General features: G+C 34.6%; 1 protein-coding gene across 1 annotated transcript; it reads left to right on the top strand.

The window, feature by feature from the left end:
- Positions 1–883: 883 nt before the first annotated feature.
- Positions 884–9131, top strand: LOC104503860 (uncharacterized protein C5orf42-like; the record flags this gene model as incomplete). Its single annotated transcript, XM_010160104.1, has 10 exons — positions 884–1016; positions 1215–1334; positions 1540–1766; positions 2014–2120; positions 3984–4140; positions 4735–4838; positions 4988–5170; positions 6603–6852; positions 7931–8083; positions 9047–9131. Coding segments are annotated over 10 exons (1519 nt in total), but the record flags the coding sequence as incomplete, so codon positions are not given.
- Positions 9132–9931: the final 800 nt, after the last annotated feature.

The raw sequence follows: 9931 nt of genomic DNA, 5'->3' as shown, positions 1-9931 counted from the left end.
AGAATAGGTTTTTGAATTATATAATACTTTGCACTTCCATTTATAGGGAGGTGGGGTAAAAAAAGCCTTGGGAAGTGGTTTGAATGTACCCTACGTAGGCGTCATTGAAATAAATGGCTTGTTTTTCTGTTTTACCGACTTAAGGCTGGAGATTCAGAATTTCTGCAATAAAGAATGGGGAGTATCTGGGGGAGTTTTTTTGGGATTTTTTCTTTCTCAAAACAGCTGTCCATTATATGAGGTGGTTGTTTTGATGCTTCTAGTTTTCATAACCTTTTCACAGAATATTTTTGGAAATCATGAATAGATTTTATTTCCCATTCCATCCCCCACCTGTTGAAAAATACGCTTTCTTAAGCTTTTTGATAAAATGAGACTAATTTTTTTTTCTTCTCTTCTAAAATATATATGATTTGAATTTAAGTAGGTAACCCTTTAATGCCAGTTCCTTCTATTGATACCATTGGCAAAATTCACTAAGTTGAACACTATAGGACGAGTTAACTAGTGTCTAATTTGTTGTTGTGTTGTCAGTTATTGGTAGGTAGCTCAGTTGAGGTACTTCAAAGAACATTTTAATAATGATTGCAAAACTAGTCTAATGGCTTGGAACCTGTGAACCAAATTCATCATCACTGTACAGTGATGCTAGATGAGATGTACTGTAATGCAAATATACCAAAGAGTGAACCAAATTCATCATCACTGTACGGTGATGCTAGATGAGATGTTGTACTGTAATGCAAATACACCAAAGTATTAAGTTAATATGGTAATTTTAGCTGTAACTTTTTTCATAACTCTTTTCTCTGCATTATTTTCAGGCTTCTGTAGAAAATAACATTATAAAAAATGAAACGGTCTTTTTTTCTTTTAACAGGAAAAAGAGGCTATTTTTCTTCTAGATGATAAACACATAAATGAAATTAACTTGGCATCAGGGAAGACAAAGAAGAAAATACCTCGGCTGCAGTCACTGATGAAAAATGTAGTTGTTTTAACAACATCAAGAAATAGTTAAGTATAGTATCTTATGCATTATAAACTTTTTCTTGTTATTTTTTCCTAGTTGTAACAGTTTAGAAAGGTAGAATACCTAAAGGATCTGCCAGTTCACTGTCAGTTTTGGGACTGTGGCTAAGATGGAAGGAACGTAATTTTAAGTAATTCACAATAATATCCTTCAAAATATCTCTCCCTCCAAATGAACACAGGTGCATGGTTGGCAGGAGTTCTTACAACAGGAGAGCTATTTCTTTGGAATAAAGATCAGGACTGCTTGAAAATTGTGCCGGCAGTCAAAGAGTCTAAGAAAGTAGTTGCAGCAGCACAAGGTAGGTTTTTATTTAGTTAGTCTTTGAAAAATGGAATAGAACAAAAGGGGGTTTCCTTTCGTTAGGTGTTGTTGCACAAGTAAAAGCTACATTCTCGTATTGTTTTGCATTTGTATTATTCGTGCGCTACCTAAGCTGTAAGGAATGTCTTTTTTTGTCACTAGAATGGTACAGTTTTTTGCATTTTTGTTGTTTTTCTACCCAGAGTGTTTGATGAGATTGTACTTGTACATATCTGGAGATGGCAGAAAGGCACTATTAACTACTCCAACAGCATGTGTCCTTTTGTGGGAGAGCACAGAACATGAAAATGCATCCTCTTATAAAAATTCTTCTGGGCGTTGGACGCAAATTTTGCCTGATGATTCAGTCATGTTGCCTTCTACTGAAGAAAAAGAAACTGGAGTGGACGCTGCTTTCATACAAAATGAGGTAAAAAATAAACTCTAAAATAATCATTTAGTCTCTTAAGTAAAACAGAGCTACAGAAGCTGCAGGGAATTTTGAAGCCTATGTTTACCTCTAGCTGTGTGAAGGTTTAATTGTTTGGTTTGGATTATGTTACTTAATCTGAATTGTAATAACTGTTGATCAAATATATAAATAATTGAAAATAAAATGGTATGTAACCATGGTTTTGAGTTTGTTCTGGTCTTGCTTGTGGGGGTTTCTTTTCCAGATACTGGGTGATTGCTGTTTGTGCTCTTTCGTGTTTTACTCTGGAGAATGCTTGGTGCTCACATTTTTGATCCTTCGATGGCCCGAAAATAGCTATAAATATGTTAGGTAAGTTCAAAGATATTTGAAGTTACATTAGTTTACGAGGAAGATTTTTTATTATGAAGTGCTTTGGAGCTGGGATTCAGAGCTGCAGTTGAACACATTTACATTTATGTCAGATTATGCTATGGTTATAGGCACCTACTTATGTTTGCCTATGTATGTTCATAGCGTGCCACATTTTATATGCTTATATGGGCAGTATATGCATATGTATGACCCAGATATATGAACATACGTGGTCATTTTCAAGTATTTAAATGTGGTTAATGTAACAGCATTTGTGTGTGTATTCCATACTTCACGATAACTTATGCCTGAATAAAACTGGAGTGTATTTATCATTGTATGTGGGTGGCTGTGTATACATACACATGCCTGCATATGTGTGTTAGCATCAAGGAGTTTCTTTTTCTTGTTTTTCTTACGTTACTAGGTCGTACTGTGTGTCTGTAAGTGCCCGGAATAGTTCTTTCTCTTCTTTATTATGCATGTTTTTATGTTTTATTTGGTTTTATGTTCCCCTTTTCATCTTTTATGCCTAGAGTGTGTGCACGTGTTCCTTAATCACATCTGAGTCCATGTACTGAAACAGTTACACTGATACAACCACTTAGAAATGCAATTTAATAATAATCTTGAGTGCATGTGTAGTCCATTCCTCTTCCTAAGTGAAATCATGTACGTATGGGTTTAAATGGATATGCCCTTGGCAGGTATAACTTGATTAGCTTGCTAAAATTTTACCCTACACTTGGCATGGTAGAACTGCTTGTGTTGTATTTTTTTTGTTAAAAAAATTTAGACTTTTGATATGAGTGCATGTGTAGTCCATTCCTCTTCCTAAGTGAAATCATGTACGTATGGGTTTAAATGGATATGCCCTTGGCAGGTATAACTTGATTAGCTTGCTAAAATTTTGCCCTACACTTGACATGGTAGAACTGCTTGTGTTAAATGATACCCTTTTGATACAGACTGAGTAATGATGTCCTCCGTGCCCTGCTGAGCAGCATCACTCCTCGCTTGGTTTCTCAGTAGCATGGTAGTGCCTTGCTGGTGATACAAAAAACAAAATAGAGCATAGCATACACAGTGTCGAAGTGCATATATATACACCACAGAACGTGCAGCCTGAAACTGTAACCACGTTTCTCAGCCATGTTACTCATCATTTCTTTATGCCAACTGTCACTCAATTTCATTGCTACTGCTGTTTATTTCATTTTTTCATGTTAATGCTTTAGTTTTTGTCTGTTAGGTGGCATGCTTCCAAATGGAATCTTTCTTGTGTTTTCTATCATGTTTTGAATATTTTTAGGATCAGAGAATACTTTGGGTTGGAAGGGACCTTTAAATATTATCTAGCCCAACCCCCCTGCCATTGGCAGGGACACCTTCCACTAGACCAGATTGCTGGAAGCCCTGTCCAATGTGAGTGAACACTTCCAGTGACGGAGCATCTACAATTTCTGTGGGCAGGGCAGCATACTGCCAATTTTCATTTTTGAATGCTGAGTATTCCTGTGTTGGATGATGTTACGCTGTCTGAAGAAGCTGTTCTGGCTAGAATGCAAGTGCCTTGATTATATGCCATGCATTTATATTTATTTGCATGTTCTATACACACAGCCCAAATTCCTGTCTCATAAAAATAATTATCAGTGCTGAGACATAGTTTTTAAACTCATGTAAATATGAAATACTTGTAATTTGTAAAGTTTTGGAAGAAAAATAGATTTTTTTTTTTAATTATTATTGTTCATGCTTTATGTGTTTTTGTCTTGCAAGGCTTTTTACTACATATGAATCATCCCTTCTCATATAACTGAGTAACCTCTTGATTTTGTTCTTTCTTTTGGTATTCAGTTCTTTGCCGTACCAGATCCACTGGGAACAGCAAACTTGTTCACTTTCTGATTTGGTTCCTCAGTGTGTGTCTGTAAAGTCAAGAGGAGCTTTGCTATGTGCATTTGCAAGAGATGGACTTCTACTTGCAGTAGCTGTTAATCAAACTGATCCAAAGGTATGAATGATAAACAAGATCAAAAAAGTCTTCTCCAAGAAGTACACAAATGTAGAAATTAATTTCAGTTACTGCATTGTATCTGCGAAGATTCTGGATGATTCTTGGTCAGGCCTCAGCCTAACATGTATTGGAGGTTATGTTCCAGCTTCATTATGTTACTCCTTCTAACAATTCAGAGGCCAAATCTTAATGTAGTTTTTAGTGCTGATGATGACAGGGAATATGGGCCACCTTATGTAGTGAGCCAGGATGGGGTGATGCAGTCCTTCAAAGCTCCAGTTGTTGTTACTCACCGAAAAGGCTGGAGAAGAGTGATGTTACATTATTTTTAAGGATTTAGAAAACGTTCTGTTAAAAAGGATTATATATTGATAAAATAATTTTAAATTACTTATCAAATGTAGAAATAGGTATAGAAATTAATAAATACCCTAATTAGTAATAAATATTGAATTGCATTGTCACTTTAATTTATAATAATGTTTCTAGTACATCAAATGTAATGCAGAACTTGCTAATAGAAATAATTTTTTACAATAAGAACATTTTGATACAAACACATTTTGTTTACATTTACTTTTTTTTTTCTAGGCAACTCAGATTTTGTTTTTAAACACACTGAATTTTCTAACTGTTTCGGGTAGCCTTAAAGGCTGTAGTAGCAAGAATAACATGGTCTCATCCAAGTTTATCAGGTCAGTAATTGATATTGTGGATATTTTAGGATTGCATTGTGTGGGTTTTTTTCTTTTTGTGCTCATGATTTATTTTGTTTTTTCTTTTTTAAATTACCTTTTGATACATAAATTTGACTGAGAAAAATATTTTGTCCTGCCTGATTTAGATCTTACTGGGTTGGTGATCTGAGTTGGACTCCTGATAGCCTTTTCTTGGCTTGCATGTTAAAACGTGGATCTTTGGTTTTGTTGACATGTACGGGTGAATTGCTGACCTTGATTACTTCTGGCTGCTCTGTAGAATTTGGACCAGCGGAGTTCCTTCCATTTCATCCACTAATATCATATAGGTAAAAGGTTTTGAAAATGTTTATATGTTTTTGTTGTAAGATCATATCTTACTAAGATTTTTTTAGAATTTTACAGAAGCTTCATGTTTCAAATTCACTCTGTTTTGTTTTTCATGTGTCTTCTCAATATCTGTTTGTTATTGATAGTTCTCTTTCATATAATGGTTTTGTTGTGATGAAAATTGCCATTGTGACAATGTAAGTATTCATCGTGATTTGTTTTTTGAAAGTGTTTGAATTTAGTTGTGATTAAAAAATAGCATGCTTTTATGCTTTAGGAAGAAATTAAACTTACAGAAGTACTAAAAGTCCAGTTTCCCTTTAATCCAGTGCTATTTCTCTGCTCACTATTTAATTTTACCTGAAAACTTTATATCCCATTTCCTTATCAGATCTTGTAAGTAACATATTTGCATGGACAAAAGCTAGTTCACTTTGTAAAAGTTTTTTTGGGGCACTCCAGGTCTTAATTTTGAAATTATGCATGCTAGGTGCATGGGGGAGTAGAAGGATCTCTGATAATACTTTTTAGCATAAATTGAAAGTTTCAAAAAGTAACACAGTCTGAATAAATAGAAGAAAAAAAATACAATCTAAAATTTATTATTTAAAAAAAATTCCTATTAATTCTGAGTAACTAAAGCTGCTAAGTGTGTAAATGTAACATCTCATGACAATATTCATAGCGTTATAATACCTTCTTACACTGTCTAGTTGAAAAAGCATACCTTAATTGTGTTTACTTACTGAGTATATGCAGCTACTTTCTTTTCAAATAATCTACTAACTTTTGTATTATTGTAAGAACTAAATTTTTAAACCCAGTAATTTTAGACATTATTTCAAATACTGTGGGGCTAATAACAGAATATGCACAACACAGCTTTCTGGAACTCAGTAAGGAGGGATTTCTCTATAAGAAAAATCTTCCTAAGACCGCTTGTATAAGACAACACTTGTGTGTTGGTGTAAAACATTTCTGTTGAATATCTGAACTGATTTTGAAATACTAAGATTTAGATCTTGAAGGATTTTTTCGTTTTTATACATGACTTTATTAGAAGGTACTTAAAATTTCATCTTTAAGCACTTGTCATACACAGTAAGAGTTAGATAGGGAAGTGCAATATAGAAATTAAATGTCAAATTGTGAAAAAATACACATTATAATTATGAATGAAATAATAAGAATATGGAAAGCTGGTTTTATTTTTCTTTAAACCAAAAAAATTGCAAACGTAACAAAATACTGGCATCTTGCAGCCATAAATAGTGTTATCCAGAGTGCTCATTCTAAAAAAAAAATTGGACACTTCCTTAGAATTCTGAATGGACCTGTTGGGATGGTAGTGTGAGTGGTTTATTCTCTATTCTGTTTGTGATTATTACAAGTGATAGTTTTTTCTTATTTTTTGATGTATCTTTATTTTAGACAGCATCACTCTCTTTGTCAAGACTCTGGTCAGTCTCTTGGTTCTTCAGCTTCTGAAAGTGACCTTATGAGACAGAGATTCTCTGTTGCTTCACATTCAAGATTGCCCTACCTCATTGTCTCTGATGGATACATGGTTACAGTGCTTCGATTTCCTAACAACTTTTCACCATCAGGATTTATCAGATCCCTTTTGCTTGATTCAACCCAACGGCTTGAAAGTATCCGTCAGAATTTGCTGAACTCTAAGGTAGGGTTTTGAATTATTTTGTAGGTTTTAAGTAAAAAACTTCATGTGTATAAAAAGAGCGTAATTTCTAAACTGAATACATCAGTTTAGTTTACTGTGGCCTTTTTATAAATTTATTTTGAATCATAAAGTTGTTCTGAGAATAGTGGTGATCTCAAAAAAATGAACATACAGTTTCTCTGAAACTTTATTCCTTTGACATCTGGGTGATATTTCAGTAAAGTGTAATAAAAGGGACAGTCTTAATTGTCCCTATATATTCTTTCTGGAACTGTAAAAGAAATTGGGATTTCTCTATCTGTAGAGTTGGTTCAGAGCATTGACAGTTATGATACAGCTGTGTCCAACTCATCCTTTCAGATTGATGCAGAAGGGATTCTGTAAAACCTCTCTCTCAGGCTGCCTCTGGTTTAGAGCAGTCAGCCGCAGTCCCGGTGGTGCTGTGTGCGTGTGTCCACTAGGCCCTCAATTGAGGTGGTCAAATAAAGATTGCTTAAAGCGTTTTTGTTTATTTTTCTGTCACTTCTAAATTGAACCAAGTCTGGGAGAAGGGAAGCCTTGGAAGGAAGAGGTAATGCAACTGTTGCCAACCAGGTAGATAAAATAGATACTAAGTTCATAGCTGACAATTTGCTGATGGAATACAACTTCTCTTCCAATTCATTTTGTACTTGTGATTTTTAGAGAAGTGAGTTAGGATGGTATTCATGCGTAGGCTAGAAAGGTTGGCAAGGGTTTGGGGATTTAAAGACATATGTTACCAGTAAGGATGCAAGAAAGCCCTACATACTGGCAAACTTGTAGGATCGTTTCAGGGATCAAGAAAGCAGGTGCTTTTAGCAGGAAGCAAAGTGGAGTTGCCTGGTGCTGCGAAAAGTCTGCATTCCTGAAGCATGGTCAAATGATAGGTTGTTTCTGGGCAATGTATGCCAGCTGCCCGGTTCTCCCTTTGTGCCTGGGACTTTAAAACTGAAGCTTTTTACACAAGGGACCAATTTCCTTGTTTGATTTAGAAGGTGTCTGGTTTGATATTGGTAGAAATAAATAATACGTTTTGCATTATTGTTTTTTGTTTTAGTCTAAAAGGGGACCTCTGTGTTTACGATCACTCTTGTCTTTAAAAGCTAGTCTTTTAAAACACGCTCAAAACCAAAGTTCTGTCTTTTCCACCATCCCGAAATTCCTGGAAGAGGACACAACAGAAATGAGTGAGAAAACCATGGATTTACTGGTATTTCATAGCATTTTTCCACTTATGATTATGCAAATGATTTAATTTTAAGGTATTCTAAATGTAAATAATATTTTTTCAAATAATATAGGTATTTGTTCTTACTAGATTTAAAGTACTGATTTAAAGTAAATCAGTATTGTTTAAATTCCCATTTTCTTTATAGGTGTAAGGAATATGATTACTTTTTTCAAATGATAATTGATTTTTATTTTCAAACTTTTTTCATCACTGCATTAACTTTTTGAAAAATATGTACTAATCTACATATACATCCATTTATTGTAGTTTAATACTTCATCTTCACTTGGGGCTGTAAAGTATATAAATAAGAAGTACCGTGTTATTACCCTTAGTAAATAAGATATTTATCTTCTCTAGAGGATTTTTTTCTAGAGGATTCCTCCATCAATTCCAAAATTTGTATGTGTCTTTTACAAGAATGGCTCTGTGATCAAAGTTACTGTGCAGCCTTTCCCAACTCAGTTTCATGCTTATGGTTTTTGATTTGTTCTTTGAAGTTTTTGAGCTTCATCTAAATGGATTTTGTGTCTTATAGGTATCTTCCCAAACTTTTCCTCAAACTGTGTGCTGCTTAAAGGGCAAGATTTCACTTTCTGATGTAAAACCACTGCTGTGTTTACAGTGTAATTTTTTTGGGGTGTGGGGGGTGTGTGTTAGGTAATTTAATTTATCTGCACAACTATTCAAAATAACCTGTGTTTACAGTGTAATTTTTTTGGTGTGTGTGTGGGTGTGTTAGATAATTTAATTTATCTGCACAACTGTTCAAAATCACATTTAGTTTCATATCTAGATGAAGCTGCTGTGAATTAAACTTGTTAGCAATTAAGCATAAAGATTTCATTTGTGAGACTGACTAAATGGTGATTTATTGCAGACTATGCTCTGTATAGACTTCAATTAAATTATTGTTTTTTTCTTTGTTTTCGTCTGATTTAGGATTATGAAGAAGAATCAGATGGTGAAAAGCAGTTCTGCAATAGCCCTTCCAGTTTCTATGGCCACAGAATCCATTCATTTGTTGGTAAAGCTGATCAAGGCCACTTAGAATTTGCATCAATGTTTGATACTCTCCATGCAAAAGACAATACTGAAGAGAGAGATAAATTATCAGTGGAACTATGCTCCATTCAGAAAAACCTCCTTTCTGCATGGCACATAGGGATTTCAAAGAATGTGGAAGAGAAAGATACATTGCTGAGTTACACAGTGAATTGCATTATCCATTTTTTCAACATTCTTCAGTTTGTGAAATGTTCTTTGCTAAACCAGAATGCGTCTTTACACAAGTCTGTGAAGAATACTCACTGGATGCATTGTGTCCTAAAATATTTCCAGCAGTGTTTGACTGTCTTATACTGGCATTCAAGAGCCAGTCTGACTGGGCATGTGACAACGCTGACATTACAAACTTTAAAACTGATGCTTTTACAGCAACAAGATCAGTTATTCTCAAAAAACCTTTTGGCATGCTTCTGTCTTTTGAAAATGGTTTCTCACACTCTAAATAGTGTGTGTGTACTACAGTATGAGAATTGTTTTTCATCTCCTCATGGTAATAGTCTTGTGGAACTTGACTCCCTCACTGTGCCTATTTTCCTACTACTTGATGAGACTACTACTCAGCAATTCAGCTCACTGAAATCTCTGCTTAGAGACACTCTACGAGCAGCAAACCATGATGTGAAAACAGAAAAAAGGTATGAATGAGCTTTGCTTGGGGAAAAATATAAAAGACAGCAAGGTGATCAGACCCTGTCAGGATGGATTTATGAATGGCAGGTCCTGCTTCACTGACATCATCTCCTTCTATGACAAGGTGAC

Source organism: Eurypyga helias, unplaced genomic scaffold (genome assembly GCF_000690775.1).
Source record: "Eurypyga helias isolate BGI_N326 unplaced genomic scaffold, ASM69077v1 scaffold3811, whole genome shotgun sequence".
Lineage (NCBI taxonomy): Eukaryota > Metazoa > Chordata > Aves > Eurypygiformes > Eurypygidae > Eurypyga > Eurypyga helias.
This window is presented reverse-complemented; position numbering and strand designations above follow the sequence as displayed.